This window comes from Podarcis muralis, chromosome 2 (genome assembly GCF_964188315.1).
Source record: "Podarcis muralis chromosome 2, rPodMur119.hap1.1, whole genome shotgun sequence".
Lineage (NCBI taxonomy): Eukaryota > Metazoa > Chordata > Lepidosauria > Squamata > Lacertidae > Podarcis > Podarcis muralis.
The window spans coordinates 75,043,502-75,069,732 of NC_135656.1; the positions used below are offsets into that span (position 1 = coordinate 75,043,502).

At 41.3% G+C, this 26,231-nt stretch overlaps 1 protein-coding gene across 3 annotated transcripts; it reads left to right on the plus strand.

Annotated features, from left to right (window-relative positions):
* On the plus strand, positions 1 to 25,514 carry LOC114591600 (inter-alpha-trypsin inhibitor heavy chain H4). 3 transcript variants are annotated; one of them, XM_028718812.2, is made up of 22 exons: positions 1 to 154; positions 1,023 to 1,183; positions 1,546 to 1,650; positions 5,204 to 5,366; positions 5,468 to 5,578; positions 5,689 to 5,817; positions 7,963 to 8,079; positions 9,383 to 9,551; positions 10,571 to 10,696; positions 11,508 to 11,689; positions 12,423 to 12,605; positions 13,932 to 14,071; positions 16,039 to 16,184; positions 17,766 to 17,804; positions 17,901 to 17,963; positions 18,348 to 18,410; positions 20,145 to 20,186; positions 20,874 to 21,014; positions 21,727 to 21,898; positions 23,142 to 23,296; positions 24,040 to 24,127; positions 25,341 to 25,514. In XM_028718812.2, the coding sequence occupies exons 1-22, from the start codon at positions 80 to 82 to the stop codon at positions 25,417 to 25,419; spliced, it is 2,649 nt and encodes an 882-aa protein (XP_028574645.2). In that variant the 5' UTR covers positions 1 to 79; the 3' UTR covers positions 25,420 to 25,514. The 3 variants fall into 3 exon arrangements, with proteins under 3 accessions (XP_028574645.2, XP_028574646.2, XP_077780926.1); XM_028718813.2 differs by having other exon boundaries at positions 18,351 to 18,410; XM_077924800.1 differs by lacking the exon at positions 1 to 154 and adding an exon at positions 190 to 310.
* The last annotated feature ends 717 nt before the right edge of the window (positions 25,515 to 26,231 follow it).

Consider the following 26,231-nt stretch of genomic DNA (forward strand, 5'->3'; position numbering starts at 1 on the left):
ACAAAGTCCCTCAGACGTTAGTCATTCATTAACTCTTTTGTATAAAAGACTTCACTTCTGTGAATTTGTCACATCCAAAATGGACAGGCATTTTTTTGTCGCTTGGCTGTTTTTTTCTTCACTACAAGTATTTGTGGAACCTGTGGCACCTGAGGTAATTGTATGATTTTAACCTTAATTTAGTTAATACTGCAATTGAACTGGTTGTCTTAAATACGGATGGGAATATATAAACTACTAATTTAATTTATAATCTGGGAGGATGCATAACTCTGTGATAAGAGTATTTGTGGAACCTGCGGCACCTGAGGTAATTGTCCCTTTTTCTGAATTAGAGATGTCTCATTTGTCTGTAGAATATTGGGGAAATGTACATAAAATTGCAATATCCAATTTTTAAAAAGAACTTAGTTTCATGTGGGGTTTGGGATGATGGCACGTAATGGGAAGTCCTTATTCTTGGGCAGCAGATTTCCATGACTACTTTCCCTGACCTTAAAATATTCATATCAGTAGACTACTCATGAATTAGATTCCCCTCCCCCTCTTTTTATCATGTTACCGAATGCAGTTCGGAAACATGAAAAAAGAGGGGGTGGGGAATCTAATTCATGTATGATATTAACCTTAATTTAGTTAATACTGCTATTAAACTGGTTGTGTTAAATACTGATGGGAGTATTTAAACTACTAATTTAATTTATAATCTGGGAGGATGCATAACTCTGTGATAAGAGTATCTGTTTTGCATGCCAAGGGTTCCAGGTTTTCTAGAGAGCCTGCCAGTCAGTGTAGGACAACAGTGAGCTAGGTGGACTTATGACCTGACCAGTGGCATAGTGGAGGGGGCAATTTTTTAGGGCAGGAGCATGAACATCATCTGCCAGAGTGGATGCCTAATGAATGCACTCTCTCCTTGCTCTGACAACTAAATGAGCTGATGAAATCTTGCTCTACAATAATACATTTGGTGTGGAAGAAGTTTGTCAGAATTCAGAGAATCTTTTCCTCTTCTTCTCCAGAATGCCATCGAAATCTACAGCCTGCATGTGGACTGCAAAGTTACCTCACGATATGCCCACACAGTAATCACCAGCAGAGTTGTCAACAGAGCAAATGAATCCAAGGAGGCTCTTTTTGAAGTGGAGTTACCCAAGTCAGCTTTCATCACAAACTTTAGCATGTAAGGCTTTGTAAGCTCATGTCTGGGTCCTCTTAAAAGTTAGAAAGATTGCTCCAGCCCAGCTATTCTGTGAATGGAAGTGCTTCTTCCAGCTGAGGAAGTGAGTTGCAACCAGTAAGCAGTTCCAGTGCCATCAACCGAACGTCCCAATGAGTGGAAGAGGGGAGGCAATTTTCACCTTTTAATTTATAAAAGCAGAATCTTATTGAAACTGAATTCATCTTCCCCCAACCTCACCTCCCACATGGTTCTGAAGGGTCCCCCCAACTCCAGAGCAGTTTTTTGGGAGGAATAGGTGGGCTGCAGAAGAGGATATGTTCTCTTCCTTATGATTTTAACTGTTCAAAACACTGTTTTTTAAGGACAATAGATGGGGAAACATATCCTGGAATAATCAAGGAGAAGAAATCTGCACAAGATCAGTATGATGCTGCGGTTTCACGAGGACAAAGTGCTGGACTGGTCAAGTAAGCAATTCTCCCCGGTGCCGCCCTTGGTCACCTTTGACTGGACTTAACCGTCCAGACGTATTTTACCTTTACCTTTAAAGCCATAGAGAGGATAGAAGTGTATAGGAATATTTGGAAAGTGACTTACATCTACTGTTTTACTAGCCATTGCCACCACTTCTTAGCACCACTGACATCATTCCCCAAAGCTGAATTGTGTCAAGAAAATGCACACTATACCAAATGGGTTGATCAAATAATCACACAACAATGCCAAAGGGAAAGGCGAAAAGAAATAGTCACCAAACCTCATGTTGTGAGCAAAAATTGTCCCTAAATGCAGGCCAACTGTGATCATTAAGCAAAACATTAAGGACAAGATGGGTTGGAGCCAAAGTTCTGCTGATATACTAGGTCTCTTCTGCCTCTGTCTCTCTTGCCTTGCACTTGCTCAGAAACCTCTCCTAAATGTCAGGTGCCCTCAGTGTAAGCTGTGGCTTGGGACAGCAGCAATGAAAGGGTGAATTGTGAAAATAAAGTGAAGGGACCTTGCGAGAACAGGGCTTCATTTCCCACTGCAGTTTACTGTGTAGCAGCTGTACTGTTTACAACAGTCTCCTCACATCTCAGAAAGGGCTTTCAGGGGCTGCAGAGCAAAGGAGGTAAAAGATCCCATCATGCAAGTGGCATTATGCTCACACAGTTGCAGATCCAACCCAATATTCTTAGAACCTAAGTCTCAATTCATTCTAGCTCCATTTTACAGTCCTAGCAGTATGCCCAAATTATAACATTCTAAAGAGTGTAGATTTGACTAGATTATAATCGATCTAAAAGAGCTATTGGTGGCTTTCATGAAGTAGACCCGCTAAGGGTTACAGACACCATATCAAACACTCACTGGTATTGCATAGTGATGTCACTGAAGTGCAAACATTTTCTTGGCTTCAAATACAAACTTCACAAACAATAATGTTCAGCTGCATTATGAATTGACTGTTGTTTCCCTGAGAGGTTTTCCCTCAGCAAGGATACTTGGAGACTGTCATTTCTGAGAGGCTCTTAGTATTCAGAAAAGACACCAGATGATCTAGAAATGTCTTGTCCCAAGTTTTTGGAAGTTCAGCAGTGTCCTATCCACAGGGAGACCTGGGACAGGTAGCTTGCAGAGCTCTTAACATCCCTATTCAGGTGCTCTAGAAAAGTCAGTTTCCATGGATCCCTGGTGCTTTGGATGCTGCTATTTCAGCACTCCGTGGAGGATTGAAAGACACCACTTGTGCCATTTTCCTCTACAAGATAAACTACACCTGTCAGAATTCCCTCTTATACACAACTATTAAAAGTATAAGAGGCCTGCCTTCAACATCTCCACTCCAGTATCAATGCAATTATACTACATTACTTCGAAATCCAGTACCACATGAGTTGACTTCTACTCATGTAGTGGGACTTCTCATTCTTCTTCTCCCCCTTGCAGGCCCCTTTGCCTTCCAAATCTGTTCTTGAATGTCCCCATATCCTCTGGAAAAGATTTGTGGGACACAAACAACATCTGCTGGTGAAGGAGATAAAGGAAACATCTCATGGCACATGGAAGTCCATTCTGCTAGTAGATGTCCACAACTTAATATCTTTAAAAAAAATTAATTATTGAAATTTTCAGAAAAACAATCCAGAAAAAAGAAAAAAACAAACAACAAAAAAATAAAAAGCATTCACCGTTTACAATCCTTATTTTCAATAACATATTTCCATGACTTCCCCACACCTCCCCTTCTTGTATTCCAATTCCAATTATTAGTTCAACAAGTTCTTGTCCCCAATTTTTGATATTTAGTTCATTGTTATATTTAGTTCATTTTATATAATCAATTTTAACTTAATAACATCAGTTTTTATATATCAATACCCATTCTTAGAATCTTTTTCTAAGGTCGACCCCAATTCCCTTCCACGAATTCCCCATTTTTATACTCCTAACAAAACAAAATAAAAAGAATCAGGATATAGTTATACAACTTTTGGATTCCCAAACCCCACCCCACCCCTTTCCCGGTTTCGATCCCCAACTAATGTCCATCAGTCTATCTGCTATCAGCCTGGAGACCTCACGTCCGAGGCTCTTAATTCTCTCTCAGTTCCTCTCTGCCGGTTTTTTTGATAGTCCTTTATATCCAACACCAAATCTCAGAGAAGCTCTGTCCCAATAATGTCCATTTTTCTTACAGCCAGACCTCCATATTTAAAAGTGGAGCTCAAATCTTGTTTCTTAATCCTTTTAAGTCCATATGACCAGATTTTCATCATCCAGTTCTTATTTTCCTTTGTATCCATCTTGACAGGCCTCTGGCTCTCCTTTGTCATCTGCAACTTTGCAGCTCCTCCTTCCTTTCCCTCCAGATCAGCATGTATCTCTTTCTCGACTTTCTCAAATTTCTCAGATTTCTTTTCTTGTTCAGCTGCATGGGTTTTTTGGATCAAGTCCTTTCCAGCTTCATTGAGTTTATTTACTGTTGCCTTCAGGGTTGTAACACTTGTAGCCAAAACATCACTTTGACCTTGTAACTTTCCCAAGAGAAAAAAGACCCTGTCCAGTTCAGCCTGTATTTTTCCACCTGCAGCCATTCTTGTAATGTCCCTGAACCCCCTCTAGAGGGATTCTGGTTACTTAGTATTCCTTCCACTTCCAACCCAAAAGTCAAGTTAACTTGTTTCAGTTCTTCTTTGTTTTCGACAGTTTATAACCAAATTGTAACAAATATAACCAGCAAAGACAACAGAAACAAAGTTCTCTCCCCCCCCCCAGCTTTGACAGCTAGTTTGACAGCTGTCAAAATCTTCTATATCTCCTCAACAGGCTCTCTCACGGATCACTCCCGGGTCTCGGGGGGGGGGGGTAGCACTTCAGCTCTCAAAATTAACTCTTATCCTTCAGCAAGATTGCTTGTACTGCCAAAACGTGAAATTAATAACTTTTATCCACTAAAGAAGAAGATGTTCTCTCGACCTTAGTTATTTAGTCCTTGCTTTAAGTTGTTTACAAGGCGGGGAGATGGACTTCCTCTTTGCGCCTTCCCCGATCGTGCCTAATCCAAACAAAAAATTTTCCTTTTATAAATCCGATTTCCGTATTACTCACGGGTTGTTACTTTTAGTCCAAATGTTCAAAGGAAGAAGTCAGCGCTCTCTGACCATGGCCTGCGGCTTCACTCTGTAGGAGAAGCAGTCGACTCTCAGCACCACGCCGCTCCCCATCCCCTGTTCCGAAGCCTTTAAAAAGGCTCCTTCGCGGGTCGGGGGGGCGCAAATGGTGCCCGCCGAGTCACCAGGTCCACAGGCTTCAGCGCCTGTGGTTTCTGAGGGTCCCCGCGTCGCCGCGGCGGCAGGACCCGTCTCCTATAGAGCCGATTCCCTCCGGAGCTCGGAGGGAATCCGCCATTAGTCAATGGCGCTAACCCGGAAGTCCGAGTCCACAACTTAATATCACTCAAGAGTTCATTTCCCAGACACACTTGAGGATGAGCTGCCAAATTCTTGCATAAAGCCTAAATTCCTCATTTCCCTTCAGATCAACTGGAAGAAAACTAGAACAGTTTCGTGTTTCAGTCAGTGTTGCAGCTGCTGCCAAAGTTAACTTTGAACTCACATACGAGGAACTTCTAAAGCGAAAGCTGGGAAAGTACGAACTGCTGATCAAGGTCAAGCCCAAACAACTTGTTAAACACTTTCAGGTAAATTCTTGGAAGAGGCTCTTACTATAAATGACACCAATGACTGGCCCCATGTTGTAGCTGAAGGTTATGACTCTGAAGCATCTTTTTATTTTCTTCAGATTGACACCCACATATTTGAACCACAAGGTATAAGTGCACTGGAAACTGAGAGCACTTTCATCACCAATGAACTGAACAATGCTCTAACAAAGGTGCAGAATGAGACAAAGGTATGCATTACATGGACTACAAGACTTAGCATGCTTTTAAAAAAGAATAAAAATCACCAGCCCTCCTATGCTAGCTTGACTGATTGTTTGCTTTTGTGGCTCGTATTTAGGCCCACATTTCATTTAAACCAACCATAGATCAACAAAGAAAAACCCCTGGACAGGATGACACACTGCTCGATGGAGATTTTCTCATACGTTATGATGTTAAAAGGAGTGAGACTGCAGGTGATATACAGGTAAAAAATTACTGAGAATTCAGAGTAATAGGCATCACTTAGCTAAATTCAGGAGGGGGGGGCATAGGAAAAGGCCTATTTACAAATTGTATAATCTTAGTTTCAGGCAGCAACCCCTAAACTTTTGTTTGAAAAAGAACCAGATCTGAATTGTAGCATAATCTTCTCCCTGAGATTTAGACATTCCAGTCAGTTTTCTAGGTTCTTCAGTAAGAAAGAGAACAGGAACTTCCTTTAGATGAACAGTTGTTGGCTTCTCATTTTCCTAGTCTTCATGTAGTCTAAGGACATCCCTACAGTAATTTCACCACAGAAAACTAACTGCAAAGGCAAAGGGTCTCTAATCTCAGTTTAAAAGACAAATATTGTATCTCTAGGAACACAAACCCTGTTGACATACCAGTAAAGCAGGTGTGTTTATCTAAAAGGCTGGTTTAAGCTGCAATCCTATGCTCACTTACCTGGGAGAAAGTCCTGTTGAACTCAATGGGACTTACTTTTCAGTAGACCTATGTAGGTTTCAGTAGACCTATGCTTTGTCTTCAGTTCATCTGCTCAAAAATTTCTGGAAGTCAAGATCCAAGTTTGGGGCAATGGAGAACTCCAGCAGAGATTTAACATGGCAACACATGCAGCCAAGCAAAGTGTAAAAATATAGGATGCAAATCCTTAAAATGTGCCTTTTTCAGCGAATTCCAAAATGTCTCCCTTTATAATGTCCTTCCAAATTTTTCCACTTCCCCTGGCATAGAAAACGACCACATCTGGTAAATTATAAAAATGGTTTACAGTGGTACCTCGGGTTACAGATGCTTCAGGTTACATACGCTTCAGGTTACAGATGCTTCAAGTTACAGACTCCGCGAACCCAGAAATAGTACCTCGGGTTAAGAACTTTGCTTCAGGATGAGAACAGAAATTGTGCGGCGGCGCAGCAGCAACGGGAGGCCCCATTAGCTAAAGTGGTACCTCAGGTTAAGAACAGTTTCAGGTTAAGAACGAACCTCCAGAACGAATTAATTCCTTAACCCAAGGTACCACTGTACTTACAAACTCTCCTTGGGTCAGATAAATGTGCCTACTATAAAGCATTCAGAAAAGTTGGAGAGGCAGCAAAATGTAGCTTGTTTACAAAATGCTAAAAGCTCCTAAACCAGGCATAGGCAAACGTGGCCCTCCAAATGTTTTGGGACTACATTTCCCATCATCCCTGACCACTGGTCCTGTTAGCTGGGGATCATGGGAGTTGTAGGCCAAAAACATCTGGAGGGCCGAGTTTGCCTATGCCTGTCCTAAACTATTGGTATAGGAAAACGTTTGTTTCAGACTCCATACTTGTCTCAAACAAAAGAGGCTGCAGCTCAAAGCTCCTCACACACCCATGTTCACATGTAGACTGAAGGAATGAAAGCTTGGTTACCTATTTCCTTCCAGGGTGAGGGGAAGCTACATAGGCTAAACCTGCTGGGACAGGTTACTCTATGACCTTAACCCTGTCATGCATTACTGTATTTTTTGCCCCATAGGGTGCACCGGCCCATAGGGCGCACCTAGGTTTTTTTTGGGGGGGAAATAAAGGGGGGGAAATTATTAGTGAGGGGAAGCTACATAGGCTAAACCTGCTAGGACAGGTTACTCTATGACCTTAACCCCTTCTTGCATTGATTAGATTCAAGCATGCTGGTTATATGAGGCTGGATTAGCCTCCATTTAAAGGGTTGGTTGTACTGCTCATACAGTGGGTTTTTGTGCGCATGATATAGTTGAATTGACATGTGGTCATAAGAAAGCAAGAGCATAAGAAAAACCTGGTGGAGCAAGCCAATGGCCCATGTAGCCTAGCTTTCTGTTCTCACAGTGGCTGAACAGTTGCCTATGGGAAACCAGGAAGCAGGATTCGAGCAGAAGAACACACTTCCCTCCTGTGGTTTCTGGCATTCAGAAGCTGTGGAGGCAGAAAATAGCCATTGTGGCCATCAATAGCCTTATCCTCTATGAATTTGTCTAATCCTCTTTTAAAAGCATCCAAGGTGGTGACCATCACGGCTACCGGTGTGAGCAAGTTCCATAGTTTGAGTTATTTTATACACTGCTGTGTTGTGATATGAATGTGTAATACCTTAATACCACTTACTTTGTTTTCAGATTGTTAATGGATATTTTGTGCATTATTTTGCACCCAGTCAAATGCCAGCATTTCCCAAAAACGTGGTCTTTGTCATAGACACGAGTGGATCTATGGGGGGGAAGAAAATACGGCAGGTAATGTTTTTCCAAATAGAAAATGTTCTAGTGTTTGTGCCATGCTACGCCAACGGTATGTTAATTACCAGTGACAATAGCAGTATCTCTTTGACAGTCACAATGAATCTTTATGGAGTCTGCTATCCCACAGCAGGACCAAACTGCTCCTCTCTTTGAGATTTGAGAGCTGAGACACATAAGAACAAGTGTTTTAGCTCCTTAGAGCCTTGCTCATTTACAGTAGTTTGGACTTAGTCCCTGTCCTATTTTTCAAGCCCACTGCCTCCTTGGCTGTTTATGCAAGATAGCCTTTAAAGCAGTGTTTCCGAACCTTGTGCCTCCAGCTGTTTTTGGCCTACAATTCCCATCATCCCTTGCCACTGGTCTTGCTAGTCAGGGATGATGGGAGTTGTAGTTCAAAAACAGCTGGAGGCACAAGGTTGGGAAACACTGCTTTAAAGTAAGGAAAGCAGTATTGTAGGACTGCCAATTCCCAGGGTCCACACATTCCGTTGTTCTCTCACTGGTACAATAGGTTTTGCTGGCTTTTGTAGCACCTCAAGCATCTCCCAGGAAAAGCTAGGCCACATTCTGGAAATCAGTTGGGTCTGCGTGTGCAGAAAGCACTATTGCTACTACCCTAGAATTGCCTTTCTGGGAGGAATCTCAAGGGGCAAGAGAGGTACAGCAGTGCATGATGTGTAACGACACATTGCCACACCTTCTCTTGACTGAATTTACTTTAGAAGACCAGCAGCAGAGCATGTAAATTCTACTACAGTCTGAAACCAGCCACACAGTACCACCTCATCAAGTAAATTTCCCGGATAAATTGCTTTCTGTCAAGTCAATTTACTTAAGAGAAGGCTACAAGCATGCTGTTTAAAGAGGACATAGTCCCTTGTCTTGTCTTTTTTTTCTAGACCTTAGCAAATGATATTAAAGAGGGATATTAATGGCCTAGAATGAAATTTAAAATGGGAACCAAATCAGTTACAACACAGACCAAATCAGTTGTTCTGGGACACATCTTGCCCACAGCAACTTCTACATGCAGGGTCCTTCAACCGGCTTCATGGGCTAAATTTTTTTCTGCACAAAACCACTTCCATATTGGGGGGGGGGGAGAAAAATACATAATTGTTTGGCTGCAGTTCTGTGTGCAGTTCCATTAAATACAGGGGGACTTCTATATGAGCAGACATGCCAAGGATTAGGCTGCTAGACCCATACTCTGCAGAAATATTTATTTAAATATAAGTCTAATGTTAAGTTTCTGATTCTGTGACCGGAAATTACATTGCTTTATTACTTTTTATAGACAAAAGAGGCAATGAAAAAGATTTTGGAAGACCTTAATCCTGAAGATTACTTTAGCTTAGTTCTCTTTAGTGGAACTGTGAGGTTATGGACTTCATCTTTGTTGCAAGCTACAGAGGAGAACGTGGAACGGGCTAAACGACATGTTGAGACCATTTCTGCTGGAGGAAGTAAGTTTGTCAACTGAACAGACTTGTCAAGTTTTTCAGCAGAGTTTTAATCAGAAATGCTCACTGCAGTATATTTTTAAAGTCCATACCTAATTCTCAGGTGTTCGGTTTTTCATTCAACAGCTTCTTATTTTTTATGCTCAGAAATATGACCATATTCCTCCTCTAGAATTGTTCAGTGTATTAACTCCCATTTGCATACTGTATGTCTAAACTTGCTCGTCTCTTGATTTTTCTTTGTGGACTTAGTGCTATTTTATTTTCTTTAAGCCATAGATTTCTACTAGTCTAGGTCTTTTTGCTTTCTTTCCCCATATCCCCAGAGCAACATCTTGCCTTCGATGCAGGAGCAAATGCCCACCAAGGTGCCAAGTCAAGATATTTTGGCACAAGAAATAGAATATCCCACAAGGGCCTCTCCTCCCACCCCAGCAATTAAACATTGCAGTAACAATGCAAGACATGCCAAAGCACTTTATTAAGAATTCAAACAACCCTTAGGCATGAGAAAAGGCCCATCAGAAATCTATAGCATTATCCACCCTAGCGCCTAGTTTCTAGAGCATTTTTCTAAGGCCTGGGTTAAAACTCCGCCAGACCTTGGCAAACTGGAACACACATAAAACATGGGCTGGGTGAAAATAAAGCCTTTGTTTGTTTGTTTGTTTGTTTGTTTGTTTATTTAACAGCAACATTAAGATTGAATGAAATTAATTTGCCTGTTTCTCTTAATACAGTTGTGAAACTATTGACTGTACCCAGTGATTTCAGTAACTTTGCATTTATTTCTTTTGTGTTTGTCTTCTTTGTATGTTCAAAACTCATGGACTGGATTTCACAATATTGCAAATAAGAAATGAAATAACCATTAATTGGCTGCCTTTTCAAGACTGTCTAACTGTTGGGATGGCCCTGGCTGTCTCTCTCCCTCCATACCTTTGAAGCATCCTCACTAGATCTCTGACGAACAATATAAATCTCTGGTCAAATCCACTGACCTGTTTTCTTTCCCATTACAGCAACAGATATTAATGGTGCTCTTCAGAAGGCAATACACTCACTGGACAAAGACACCACAGCTGAGCTATTACCAGACCAAAGCATTTCCATGATAATTTTGCTGACAGACGGTCAACCTACTACTGGTGAGTTAGAAACAGCAAAGCCACACATTCTGCTATTATTTTCATTTATATTTTTTTATTTTTAATGCATACTTATCAACAATTACTTTAATTAGACATTTTCTGTGTGTGTGTGTGACCCCCTTTTCAAGCTCCTACTTGTCTTTCTCTTCAACAATTGGCCGTTTCAAGCCTTCCACTAAAGATTCTCCCAATATCTTTGGATTTGGTTTTTACAAGCCCCTTAAACATTCAACATACCCATACAATTGACAAAGAGATAAGCAAATAAGCAAAAAAGGCTAAACAGAGGGAGGAGGATGCTAAACAGAGAGGAGTTGAATAATCACACACAGACTGGTCCTCAGCAGAACTTTCTTCAAGCAGTTACAGCCTAAGTGGGAACACAGAATATCCTCCAGACATCAGCTTGCTGTATAAGTCTACAAAATTTCCTCATGTTTTATAACTCTCTTTCACACCTTCATTTACTTCGGACTCACTAGATTGTATGAGTGCCAGATGGGGAAAACACAATATAGCCTTTATCTGACCACAATATAGTACTCCTGCCGTTTCTCAATAAGAAACAGGAAATCCTAAATACAAAACATTTTTCTTGGTAAGAAAAAATATGTATTATAGTTGAACACAGATATCCAATATTTGCTTCTGAAAGTTTTTTTCTTTAATTGAAAACTCAGTGGGTGTTTTTAAACTCATTAATATTTTTTATACTCCCAACATCTGCTTGTTTCTTTCAAAATGCAGCATATTTAATTGTTTTATCAGTGGCTGGGGTGTGTTCACATTTTATACCCATATATGACAGGTGAAACAAGCATTGATAGGATTCAAAGAAACATACGGGAAGCTAATGAGGGGAAGTACTTCCTCTACTGCCTTGGCTTTGGGTTTGACGTCAGCTACACATTTTTGGAGAAGATGGCTTTAGAAAATGGGGGAGTGGCTCGCCGTATCTACGAGGACTCAGATGCAGCCTTGCAGCTCCAGGTAGGGGAGACACAACAATCAAAACATATACATATGTTTTAAAATGAAGAATCTCAAAACTGTCTTCAGGTAGGCCAAAATATTTCTCTATGGAAAGGAATTCAGTGTGGTGCTATAAGTTAAAAGGTAGGTAAAGGACGCCTGGACGGTTAAGTCCAGTCAGAGACGACTATGGGGAGCAGCGCTCATCTCACTTTCAGGCCAAGGGAGCCAGCGTTTGTCCACAGACAGCTTTCCAGGTCATGTGGCCAGCATGACTAAACCGCTTCTGGCACAACAGAGCACCATGACGGAAACCAGAGCACACGAAAACACTGTTTACCTTCCCACTGCAGCGGTACCGATTTATCTACTTGCACTGGTGTGCTTTTGAACTGCTAGGTTGGCAGGAGCTGGAACAGAGCAACGGGAGCTCACCCTGTTGCAGGGATTCGAACAGCTAACCTTCTAATTGGCAAGCCCAAGAGGCTCAGTGGTTTAGACCATGGCGCCACTGCGTCCCTTGTTGTGCTATGGAAAACGTTCCGTCAACACGGAGCCTTCCCTTTTTTGCTTCCTATGCATGCTGTTCTGGGGGTTCTCCTGAGCACCCCAGAGCCAATTTTGGAGGGTGTGGGGGCCCATTAGGAAGGAGAGTGGGGGAGAGTCTCATTGCATTAACAGAAGCATTTGTGCAGGCTTCTGCCAATGGGATTTGTTCCTATGGTTACATTTTCTGTCTGTCTCATTCAAGGGCTTTTATCAAGAGGTAGCTACGCCTATCCTGAAAGAGATTGAAATGAAGTACCCAGACAATGCCGTACTGGAAGTAACTCAGAATAATTTCAAGTTGCTCTTTGATGGCTCTGAAATTGTTGTAGCTGGAAAGCTCGGCAATGACGTTGATGATCTTCCTGTGGAAATTAAGGCTAAAGGAGTAAGTAAATTGCTTCTTTTGTATGAACAACTTTGGGCTGCGTAGTCATTTTTCTTTCCCCAACATTCTGTGGTACATTCTGCTTTGAAACTAAAACTCTGCTTTTCCTTTTATGATTTTTTTAAAGTATTTGAAATTTAAGGGGGGGAAATCCTTCATCCATATATCCCAGGGAGGTTCACAATAGAAAAATACGAAATGAGAATACAAAATACATAATACATAATAAAACAGATATAAAAACAATTATTATTTTTATTTATTTATTTATTTATTTATTTATTTATTTATACCCCGCCCATCTGGCTGGGCTTCCCCAACCACTCTGGGCGGCTTCCAAAAAAAAAATATTAAAGTACTGTACTACATCAAACATTAAAAGCCTCCCTAAACAGGGTCGCCTTCAGATGTCTTCTAAAAGTCTGTTAGTTGTTGTTCTCTTTGGCATCTGGTGGGAGGGCATTCCACATGGAGGGCGCCACTACCGAGAAGGCCCTCTGCCTGGTTCCCTGTAACTTGGCTTCTCGCAGTGAGGGAACCACCAGAAGGCCCTCGGTGCTGGACCTCAGTGTAGAACGATGGGGGTGGAGACGCTCCTTCAGATATACTGGACCGAGGCCGTTTAGGGTTTTAAAGGTCAGTACCAACACTTTGAATTGTGCTCGGAAACGTATTGGGAGCCAATGTAGGTCTTTCAAGACCGGTGTTATATGGTCTCGGCGGCCGCTCCCAGTCACCAGTCTAGCTGCCGAATTCTGGATTAGTTGTAGTTTCCGGGTCACCTTCAAAGGTAGCCCCACGTAGAGCGCATTGCTACCAAAACAAACCAATGACACTCCCTCCCACAAACACATTTAAGAAGCCAAAGAAGGTTAATCTGCCATATGTATGTTGAAAATAAACATTTTTGCCTGGAGCCTAAAGATATGCAACCAGGGGCGTAGCAGGGAGGGGGCTGACGGGGCGCTCCAGGCACATTGGGGGGCGGGCTGCTCCAGCCACCCTCCCTGAGCCAGCCCTGAACTGCTTTGCAAGACCCCTCGGGGAGGGCAGCATGAGGGGGACATGGCAGCCAGGCACTCTTTGATCTCAGCATCTCCAACAAAAACATGAGCTCACAATTGTCTTGTTTTTATTGTTATATTCATAATTTGTTGTTTTCATGAATGCGGTAGATGCCTGCTCTTCTCTCTTCCCTCCAATCTTAAAAGTTTGCTTAAATAGGTTTCCCCCTCTAACATCAGTTTGTGCAGAAAACAGTATGTGTTGCTTATATTCAGATTGAGTGTTACTTTGAATAACTCGCACTCCCCGCTTGCTTTCCAGCATGCCAGTGAACTTACTCTTAAAGAAGAGGCAAATATAAGAGAAAAGGAGCAAGTATTTCAGCATCAGAAATACATCTTTGGAAATTTCATTGAGAGATTATGGGCCTACTTGACAATTCAGCAGCTGCTAGAAAAATCGTAAGCTAATAATAGTGTTGCAAGCTCTGAAGCATGTGAGATTCCAGGGGTTCTATGTGCTTATCTAGGGTTCATGTTCCCCTTGGAATGAGGCTGTGGTGTCTTTATGATACAGTCATACCTTAGTTGTCAAATGGAATCAGTTCCAGAAATCTGTTCGACTTCTGAAAACGTTCAACAACCAAAGTACAGCTTCCAGTTGGCTGCAGGAGCATCCTGAACTCAATCGAAAGCCACATCAGATGTTCAGGTTCCAAAGAACGTCGCAAACCAGAACACTCACTTCTGGGCTTGCAGCGTTTGGGAGCCAAAACATTCGGCTACAGAAGCGTTCAGGATCCAGGGTATGACTGTATATGGTTTATTTACACATGCATACAAACACAGCCTCTTATGGAGAGGTTCACAGCATTAACACCTCAAGAGGATTATTCTTCTCCTATAGCCACAACCTTGGATCCCAACAGAAATCAGGCATGTCTCTCTCTCTCTCTGGCTACCTGGCCCACAGCTTTGCTTCCAGATTCTAGCTCCCATAACTTAACTCCCAACCATGGCCTTTATCTTTCTAACTACCAGCAAGTTGGGGGGGGGGCACCCATTTGCTGTCTGGCACATATCCACTTCTTTTGTTACCTTAACAGTCCATGACCTCACCAGGAAGCTAGCCTGGCTATTCCAGGAATTTGAATCCTTGATTCGTTTTTAACACTTGCTGGATCTAGGGATTAGAAGGGTCTTGGCATACAGCCTACTCCCTCGCAACTCATAACACAAAGTGAGTAATAGTTGCTTAGTGACTTGAGAAACACTTCCTTCTGCAAGAAGGCTCATGCTGATAATCCCTGGGCTTTCATTATTGCAGTCACATCCATACCATATATTTAAAATTGATATTTTATTGAATTTTTTTCAATTACAAAGCAATAAAGTGATGCAAAAAAGGGGGGAAAGAACAAAGAACACACAACTGTGTGAAGGAGAGAAAAAACATTATATGAATACATACAAAAATACCCTAACCCATACATTCTTTTATATATTTGATATTGTTATCCTAATACTAATGTAAATATATATTTAAATGACATAAGTTCCTCCACAGAATCCCAGGAATATATTTTGTTATAGGTTCTGGGAATTGTGAGGAAAATTACATTCACAGAATTCTTTGGGAGAAGCCATGAATGTATAGTAAAGGTAAAGGTACCCCTGCCCGTACGGGCCAGTCTTGACGGACTCTAGGGTTGTGCGCCCATCTCACTCAAGAGGCCGGGGGCCAGTGCTGTCCGGAGACACTTCCGGGTCACGTGGCCAGCGTGACATCGCTGCTCTGGCGAGCCAGAGCTGCACACGGAACACCGTTTACCTTCCCGCTAGTAAGCGGTCCCTATTTATCTACTTGCACCCGGGGGTGCTTTCGAACTGCTAGGTTGGCAGGCGCTGGGACCGAACAACGGGAGCGCACCCCGCCACGGGGATTCGAACCGCCGACCTTTCGATCGGCAAGCCCTAGGCACTGAGGCTTTTACCCACAGCGCCACCCACGTCCATGAATGTATAAATGTGCTTTAAATATATTGTGTGGCTATGTCTGTTTCAGTGAGAGGGTGTAAATCATAGCAGGTTGTATCAAACTCAGTTACTGTGCACATGAAACAATGTCTGCAAGCACAGCACAACTCCTCCCCATCTTCTCCCCTTGCTTGCCCCCCAAATCTATTCTGGGTTCCCCCGCAAACCCTTCAGAGCAGGTTAGAGGCTGGTGTAGGGGGCCCATGGGGGTAGGAGAAGGAGGGGAAGTCCTGTTACACTTGTGGGTGTTGTTCTGTGTGTGCAGTTATCTAGTTGGATACAAGCCAACATTCCTTACATAAAACCCAACGCATATACGTAAGTCTCTGTATTTTGTTTCACTGGATCATGTGTAGAAAGCAGACAGTGCAGATTTTGCCTCTGTATCCTAGTGCTTCAGCTGATGGAGAACAGCGGGAAAACCTGGAAGCTCAAGTTTTGAACATCTCCTTGAAGTTTGGATTTGTTACACCCCTCACTTCCATGGTGGTCACCAAACCTGATGCTCAAGAGGTGGCAAACAAGCCTACAGAGGCAGGTAAATCAGAACAAATTGCTCCCATCTCAAACTGAAGTGATACATGCATTTATCTTTTGAATCTCATCCAAGTTCAGTGCTAGAAGAATGAGTTGAGAGTTCTGGCTATGTAGGCGAGTTGGGAGAGTGGTAAAACAGTCAGATAGAAGTATAACTATTGAGACAAGGATAATGATAAATGTAGCTTATAATTATGTCAAGAAAGGTGAAGTCACTGATGTGATAGCACTGGTATGTTACTGGTGCTGAATATACCTTTCATTGAATCATAAAACTGTAGAGTTTGAAGGGATGCCAGAAAACACAACTAAAGAATCCCTGGCAGATGGCCATCTAACCTATGTTTAAAAACTTCCAATGAAGGAACGTTAACCACTTTCGAAGGGAGTCCATTCCACTTCTGTCAGAAGTTCTTGCTGATGTTTACTTGGAATCTCCTTTACTGTCATTTGAATCCATTGGTTCATTGGTTTCTGGAGCTGCAGAAAACAAGCTTGCTCCATCTTCCATGTGACAGCCCTTCAGATAGTTGAAAATGGTTGTCAAATCACCTCTTAGTCTTCTCTTCTCCCATCTTAACACCCAATAGCCTCAATCATTTCTCATAAGGCTTGGTGGCCAGACCCTTGATCATCTTGGTTACCCTCCTCTGCACATTTTCCAGCTTGCCAATATCCTTCTTAAACTGTGATGCCCAGAACTGGACACAGGACTCCAGGTGTGGTCTGACCAAGGCAGAATAGAGTAGGACTATTACTTCTCCTTGGGGACATGGGTGGTGCTGTAGGTTAAACCACAGAGCCTAGGACTTGCCGATCAGAAGGTCGGCGGTTCGAATCCCCACAACGGGGTGAGCTCCCGTTGATCGGTCCCTGCTCCTGCCAACCTAGCAGATCAAAAAGCACGTCAAAGTGCAAGTAGAAAAATAGGCTCTGGTGGGAAGGTAAAGGGCTTTTCTGTGTGCTGCTCTGGTTCACCAGAAGCGGCTTAGTCATGCTGGCCATATGACCTGGGAGCTGTATGCCGGCTCCCTCAGCCAATAAAGCGAGATGAGTGCTGCAACCCCAGAGTTGGTCACGACTGGACCTAATGGTCAGGGGTCCCTTTACCTTTATTACTTCCCTTGGTCTGACAATAGAAAATAGTGTGAAATGCTTAGAATGATATAATAGGCAGACTCTTTGGCATTATTCCTGATCTGGTTTGTGGTTTTCAGCAATAGAATTTGGTGAGTGATTGTCTGTTAAGTCATACTGAGACCCATTAAAATCCAATAACTTCAGTAATAAGTAACTTAAGTCTATTGATTTCTATGGATCTAGAATGAGTATGAGGAATGTTGGTGACATATCTTTTCTGGTTTCCACTGAGCAATTTAGGTACGCCAAAACTGTGAAATCGTACTATTGTTGTGAAATAGTTTTCTCAAAAAGGTCAATCGAGAAAGGTGACAGATTAGCACACATTACTTCCCAATAGCACCAAAAGGCTATGGCATAATTCGAGGGGGCAAACACAGGAGAAATAAAAATTGAGATGGAGCTTACGGTCCATTGAATCTGTCTTTGTTTCTTTGACCAGATAATGAGAATGTAAACACTGCTGCAGATCGAATGTTTGGTATGTAATCTAATTCAACAATTAAATACCAGTAACTTATTCCTAAGAATTTCTATAATGTGAGAAAAATGATCTAACCATGAGACTCTCTCATAGGCATGATGAAATCTTCTAGAATCGTAGGAGGTAGCGATCCTCTTGACAACTCCGGGAGTTACGGTATGAAGATTAAATCTTCACGAATTTACTGCTACAGCTCCACAGTCTGTTTTCTGGAGTGTTGAGAATTGAGGCACTTATCTCTCTCCTGTACAGAAGTTGCAGAGTCACTAAGAATCCGCCAACAGCAATGCTGAAGTCGTATGGGGTTAGAGTGGCTCTGTTTCTCTTTGGAGAGAAAAGCTAGAAGGAGGGTTTCTCTTCGTGAGCCATTGGACACAGCCATGTGAAGTTGGAAACACAATGTGTGCAGTTGGAAAAAGGAGGGGAGGGAACTAGAAGGCTTATATTTATGTCAGGGGTAGTATGGACACAAATTGTATTAGGGTAGAATGTGCTTTGCTTCTGTACTTACACATACTGAAACACTTCCTTCTTTTTCAGTAGGACCATCTAGGCGTTACTATGACCATCCCCAAACCGATTTTTCTATTGCTGCTGTGCAAGGTAATGTCCATCACATTTTTGTATGGTTTAGGCCAGGCATGTCCAAAGTCCGATTCAGGGGCCTAATCCGTCCCACCAGTTGATTTAATCTGGCTCCCATGGCAGTACATCCTAAATCCTAAAAATAATCTCAAAAATCCTTTAAAAATCTCAACAACTGTGGTCGGCCCTCACACATGTTCACTTCATCAAATCTGGCCCTCTTTGAAAAAAGTTTGGACCCCCCTGGTTTAGGCTTATCTTGCAGTCTGTGTTCCTTCTTCTGCAGCCATTGTAAAACAGTTGGTCCCTGGGAGCCAATGGTGGCATTTTATAATGGACGTAAAAATAAAAGTTTTCTGCTTCCACAGATGGTTGGGCCCGCCTCCTACTTTTAAGTACAGGACTCTCTGTGCCAGTGCTATGGGTTTGGCCCCAAGTATGCAGACAGGACAACATCAGTGTTCTTGTAATTTAGTGACTGCAAAGAATTGGACCTTTCCTCTCAAATCAATGGAATACACACTCTTAGCACACTCAATGCACAATATTTAAGAATTAAAGATTATTTGTTTTTTGTTTTCTTGGAGGAGTGCTACACTCACTGTTTTCCTCTCCCTGCTCCCCACAGGTGGGTATGCGAGGCAGAGGAAAACTACCACTAATTCAATAATCCCTTTTCTCTTTCTTAATCTCTTGGTCATAGGTTTGAGCCCTGTGTTGGGCAAAAGATTCCTGCTTTGCAGAGAGTTGGACTAGATGACCCTTGTGGTCCCTTCCAGCTCTATGATTCTATGATTAATCAGTTTTGTGAGACTTTGTTTTTTGTGTAATTTTTTCAGTCGCAACTTGAGGCAGAGATAGCCTTGGGAAAGATTGCAAGTGGGGAGGGTCTCTGTATGGGGTCCTGAGGTCCTTGCTCCCAACTAGAGCTTCCAGGTTTTTGCTTTCCCTTCATGGGTAAGGGATTGGGAATAGCTGCTTTATAATTGGCTTAGTGTTGCTTCCTGGTGACAGGTTATTGAGCATTCATCCTCATTTGTTTGCAGAATGTTTTCAGGGAGGTTATATAATGGCTCTGGTTTATTGAAGATTTACTCTGATTTGTTTGCAGGGAGGTTATACAGTGCTGCATCAAACATTTGTTATCTCACAATTTCCAGTGCTTTTTCGTGCCACATTCTTTATTGCAAAAAGTCTCTCTCTGTGTGCAAGAGCATCAAATATGCTTTAGTTGTGCAACCTGAATTTGTCAGTGTGAAATTGCATGACATCCACAAAATGTTAAGTTCAGTGTTCTTGGGAAAGGAGGAATGCTTATTTCCCCCCCTTGAGAATAAATATGCATGAAGCTGCCGGTGTTCACTTTCTGAGTGTTTTTGCCTGGCAATATTTTGCCCTGTTTCAGGGACATCAAGTGGCATTGTTTGCTGCATAGTGATTGTGATTTAAAAAATATATTAGAAAAATATATTAGAAAAAATTTAGGGGTAGCAATGTGTCCCTATACCTGAAATGGTACATGTTAAATAAAAAATAAGAATCCTGCTAAATAGAAATTACGAATCCTGTTAAATAAAAAATAAGAAGAACAAAAACAAAAAACAGAACCCCAGTCCACAGGACCAGCGATGAGACATGATGGGAATCATAGTCCAAAATCTCTGGAGGACACCAGGTTATGGAAGGTTGATCTAGTACCTATGTAGTATAACAGCAGAAAATTAACAATTTATATATTTTTGGGTTATTTAGATTATGCGGATTATTCATACAGGTTGCTGGGGAGTCACCCTGGTGAGTAATTCACACTTTATTCTCTATTAATATATTTCCCCCTCCATGAGGTGTTTCTGATATGGATACATATATTTGGAATCCCATTGGTAAGGTGGAAGGGAGCAGCTTACAAGACTAAGTGGGGAAATGTTTGGTGAGGAACAGGTTAAGCAGCACTCAGGCCACTCCTCAGAACAAATTCAGTCCCCCAACATCCCCAGGTGGAGCTTGGAAGGACTTCTGCCTGGAACCCTGGAGAACTTCTGCAGTCAGTGTAGACAGTCCTGAGACAGATGGATCAATGGTCTGACTCAGTATAAAGCAGCTCCTCTCTTCCTAAATTCGCAGCCTTCTGAGGTTGCTGTTCTTTTTTATATCCAAAAACCCCCACAGACAACCTTTTCAGGTTTGTTAAGAGTGTGTGTGTAATATGTAGCATGTGTGATTTGGGAATTGAGAAAACTCTAGGTGTCACCATCCTTAGTGCTTGTCCTGTCTCTATCGCTTAATTTTAAGTCCACTCTACGAGGGCTTTGTCATATATGAGCAGGATGACTTTGGGCCACCAGCCACCATTTGGAATCAATATGGAAGACCCAAATATAGCTTTGACATGACTTCACTGAAGGTTTGGCAAGGCAGGTCCAAACTCACAAATTGCACTATTAAAAATGACAATATTTTTTGGTTTCTACTGATTCCTAGGCAACGTTCAGTCTCTCCCAGACGCTGTTAATGAGTATCCAAGTTTCATTCTTCAACTGGCTCATGAAAAAAATCCCATTTGTTTAAATATCAATGGACAGTTGCAAACACCCATAACCCTGCTAACTGATGCAGACAAAGGTAAGCCTTCTAATGTAAAGTGCTGTCAACTCCCTAACTTTCATGTCAAGCATTTTGGTTGTTTCCAGAAATCTGTGTGAGTGAATTTTATTTGACAATGAAATATATTAAAACCGCTGACCCGGAAAATCTCAACACTATTGGTCTTGTAGAGCTTACACTGAAAAATGTTGTGACATGGTTTTCTGTTGCTAATATCATGCATTTGTCAGAATACGTGGTTTTACATGTCTCATTCCAGTTGTTCAAAGTGTTTCACATATTTATTGTAGAAATCCTTCCTGCACATGTCTCACTTTTTAATATTGTTATTTATTGTTATTATTTCATGGTCCATAGGCCAATATAGTACTTAATCAGTACTATTTGTTTTAAAGGTTGAGGGTCCAATTTCAGAGTTTACTTCTTTTATACCTGCCTGTATCTTCTCTCTATCTGTCATCACATGTCTTACTTTGTACATTTGTCAATAGTAACCAACAAATACAAGCTAGTTGTGTCATCTGGTTCTAGCTGTAGCTCTTGCAATTCTGGCCAATTGTGTTATTTCAGGAGGCATTCAAAAAAGGTGACAAGAAGTGGTGGCAACACATGGAATTTGTTGCTCTTGAGCTTATATCACAGTTTTATTTATATTAAATTGTTGCTTAGTAAACAGCAATATGTTTCTTGCGTATGATCCTCATATTTATTTTGACTATTATATTTCCAGGGATCCAAGTGACTGGTAAGCTTGGAGAAAACAGAAAGTTTGTGGAGTTCAATGTAATCTATCAGACACCCAATGTGCAAATCAACGTGTCAATGGGAGAAATTATACTGAATGATCAGGGCAATGTGAGCTCTTTCCCATGGACAAAGGCTGCATCTTTAACAACTAGAGGGTAAAATTTAATATTTTCAGTTTCTTTTCAGTGTTGGTTGGTCTGACTTTAAGGCTATACTTAATGCTACTTTTACATTCTTGAACTCCTAAACTTACATAATTTTTCAAAGCACAAGCCTTTGTTGTTCATGCATCCAAATAACAGCTTTCATGTGAAATTCAGTGGATTCCCTCATTTTGGGACTTTAAAAAATATTGGTTTTCTTTTTGAACAAAGCATTTTAATTTCCTATGAACTGAGGTAGGTGCTTCATAATATATGTTAGCTTAGACTGGCAATTAGCAGTTAGTTGGCCAGAAAATAATGAAATTGACTCAGTAGCTCAAGCTGAAATGTTTCTGTGAATTGTGCTCACTGAGCTTTGTTCTGATTTATTTTGTGGCTTGAATGTCACAGCAGCTTTTGATACAATTGGCAGTGGTGCCGTTTTGGACAGCCTTACTGGAGGGGGTGTTGGGGGCAGAGAGTCACAGTGACACTGATCATGAGATTATACCTTGCCCCCCATACTTTTTAACACCAATGCGAAACAACTGAAGCTAATCTTAGGAAGACAGTGGAACCCTGAATTGGTGTCTGGAGAGTGTCCTAATCAAAATCAAATGATTTCAATTTCAGGAGCTGATTTTACCTTTAAATGTAAAGCCCTAAATAGTTTAGGGTCAAGTTATTTGCAGGAACCCTACAAACCTGCTAAAGCATGATGGTAGCCACCTGAGACAGAATCTTTTCTGTAGTGGCCCCACATCAATGGAATTTCCTCCTCAAAGATCTTTGTAAGACCCCTTTTTTGGTTGATTTTACATGGTCTCTTAATTTTTTTTTTAGTTTTCTAAGCTTTCCCTAATGATGACTTTGTCTTTCAATGTTTAAGCCTCTCACTCTAATACAGGCTTATATTGCTTTTTCTTTGGTGTTCATTTTCTATTCTGATTGTAATAATTTTTACCTGTTGCTGGTAACTATTGTGTCATAAGAGGTGTGTAAATATTTTTTAAAAATAAGAAATGCAACAAGAACCAAATGCAGAAATACCTATTAAATTATGCCACCTTGAAATTGGGATTGCAGATCAAGAGGTAATTGAGGGAATATTGAATTGTTACAATACATATAGTGCCACAACTCTACAAACATTTGGTATTCCATAGTAATAATGTATATATTTCTATATATTAATATTTATTCATTTATTTCAACATGTATATATTTAGAAATAACAGCATTACTTCCTTCCTAGGTTGAGCTTTCTTATTGAAAAGGAAAGGAGTCTTTCACTATCAGGACCAGACGGTATCACAATACAAGTTTACTATATGAAGAACCCTCTTAATTTCCTTGGATTGCACTTCAAGAATAGTGAACTTTTTTCTAACAACATTGCTGGACTTTTTGGTATGTATTCAGATTTTGCAATGAAGTAGCAATCATCATGCTATTTACCAGTAAGCTTGGTTTTGATATAGCACTATAACTTAATATTGTATATCCTTGGAACACTAAAAAGAAATGAGCATGAATGTCTCTACATTTCAGATGGAGTGGGGATGAGAAGGGGAGCCCTGATTTAGTGGCTTTCCTAAGTCACCTAGTCAGTTCATGACACCTTAAGTTATGTTTCAACTGGCAACTGTCTGGCTCACAGCTCAATCTCTCCGTCACTACACCAATACTTGTGAGAATTGGGGTGGTGGTGCTGACATGATTGTCAGGAGAGCCACTGAAGATCTTCCTCAGTTTCCAGGCCCAACCTGATGTTCTTACTCCTATCTTTGGAGAGGGAACTCATGGCAGCCTCTTGGCCATGGCTGCCTTCTCCCTGGGGCTCACCGTTCCTCACGTACAAGGCAGCTCCACCTCAGAAAAGTGGACAAGTGTTGAATAAATGTCTAGAGAAAACTCGGAGAAACACTGAGCTTGTTGTTTTATGAGTAAAACTACCTTCTCTACCCTAACCCCCCCAAAAATACTTCCATCAAGATAAATACTAGACTAGACAGTAGTCAAATATATCCTAAAATCAAGCAGGAATTAGCCTTTATTGGAAGGGGGGGGGGGGTGAGATGCATATTGCAGCTGCTGCAGCATAGCTTTGAGGACTGCAGTTATTTTCCTGTGTTTTTCTTTGTGTTCCCCAGGTCAGTTTTACTCTAATGAACGTCTTCAAAGACACAGCAATAGAAGGAAGATGTTGACTGTACGAGGACAATCGTATAGTTTCACAAGGTAAAAGCCACAGAAAAACACTTGTTGTAGACTATATGAATGTGTGTGTGTGTGTGTGTGTGTGTGTGTGTGTGTATGAGAAACTTGTTAAGATATCCGTACTTTGTCTTCTTTTCTCTAGCTAAAAATGCCCAGGTACCCTGAGCTTCTCTTTCACCACATACCTTACACAGCTCTGCAATTTGGGAGGGGGCGGTATTTTACATGAAGAAGAATGTTGAAAGTGATAATAAAATATAGTAAATTGGAAGTGTTGTTCTGCAAATGCAGCTCAAAACAGTGTTGTCATGAATTTTCATAACAGCAAAGTATTTGTGGCCCTTTAGGAACCTCAAGGAACAACCCACACCTTTTCTATGCACAAAAAAATATATTCGGTATTTTATGCTTGAAATGCAACTTTCCCCCAATTCAAAAATTTTGAGTCATCCCCATGCCTTTCAGGTCTTCAGCACATTCATTAACCTCCCCTTTGTTACTAGCTTTCCTCGGCCAGTTGCCCCAGTCTTCGCCAATGAAAAAAAGTTACCCTTTGTGAAGGAGCGGGGGGTTATCATCAATGGGGAGGGCTTATTGAGTCCTTGGACCCAATGTCATGCCAACCCTTACCCTGCTTGCTGCTGTCAATAAATATTTGGCCTGATTTTATCCCATCACCATTGTGCAGTCTTGTTGTTTTGCTGCTCTCATGGGTCACATAATGCGCCTAATCTGGGCAAATGAATTTTGCTATGCAGTTCTCCAACCAACCAATATTTACAAAAATGCATATATTAGAGGGAAATGTGCATACAAATGTTAGTGAAAATGACATACGGAATGCATTATATTAGAGGAAATTGCTTTCAAAAATGTGTAAGAAACACATCCCAAAATGTGTTTATTAGGAGAAATTTGCATTGAATGTTGATGAATCTTCATGAGGATTTTTCATTCTTATATTGTGAATTGCTGCACAAATGTGGAAGGCTGAATTTAAGATGGGAAAAAATGAGAAATGGAGAGAAGTGAAACTGGCAGATCCTTTCATTCCTAGCTCTTCCCATTTGCAAAGGAAAGGTTTTTGCTAGCAAAAATTGGGGGAAAGGCTGTAAATGCAGTCACATTAAAACAAAAATCATTTGCAGGGGAATAACTGAGAAGACCATGTGACTTTCAATGGGGCTTTTACTTTGAATGGGAACTCATTGATCTTTTTTCTTTCATTTTAAAGGCAAAACAAGAAAGATTACAGGATTGAACAGGGAGCCAATGTCAATTTTACCTGCTGGTCACTGGATATAACTTCTTGAAGAACAGCATTTAAAGCAGTAAAAATGTCCATCTTTTGTATTAAGTGTAACTATTACATTTCATTTCAGTGATAACTATTAAAATTGTAAAGGGATGTTTGTCCTCTGTTTCATCATATTTTAAACTGTAGTGACCTTTGACAAGCGTGGGAGGTTGTAGCAGCATGCAGGACTTTCTTAACTGTTGATTTAAGAGCCAGTATCTATTGGAAGCCACAATCTCCTGATTGGGAAGTATTAATTTTTGGAGGGAGGCTTAGGTGGCAACTGGAGTGCCTGTGTAACTTACTCAATTTCTGATTATGCAAGCCCCAGCATTACCTAACTCCGGAGTTCAGCAACATGACAAGTTCAGTAATATTGCTGAGTTCAGTAACATGACAAGTCAATAACATGACAGCGCCATCCCTTTGTGGCCCCATGCTCTTTTTTCACCCCTTGCATTTGAAAGCAGCGGATTATATGCAGTTAGTGCCCTCTACTGATGGAAGACTCTCCAATACACCCTCCAATACACAGTTTCTCCTGCAGCCCCAACCCCCTCCTGGTCTGCAATGGAGGGTCAGGAGATCCTTCAAAATAGCTTGGGAGGTGGTGTTGGGTTGCAAGGAGGCAAGGGAAATCATAAAAAAGCCACAGGGAGGTCAAGTGCTCAACAAACAGTAATGTTAGGATAATTGTTCAACTGAATTGCTTTGCAGCATACAACATTCTGAACTGTAAGTGCCACTATGTAGTTCATCAAATATTCTTCGATTGTTATAGAATTGGGGGGTTCATTGTGCCTGGGAGTCTCAACCGTCTACAAAACT

Bases quoted from the DNA above. Each gene is read 5' to 3' on its own strand.
- LOC114591600 (XM_028718812.2), top strand. From the start codon at position 80: ATGGACAGGCATTTTTTTGTCGCTTGGCTGTTTTTTTCTTCACTACAA. The intron at 5,367-5,467 runs GTAAATTCTTGG...TATTTTCTTCAG, and splicing joins AACTTGTTAAACACTTTCAG to ATTGACACCCACATATTTGA. The intron at 17,805-17,900 runs GTATGTAATCTA...ACTCTCTCATAG, and splicing joins TGCTGCAGATCGAATGTTTG to GCATGATGAAATCTTCTAGA.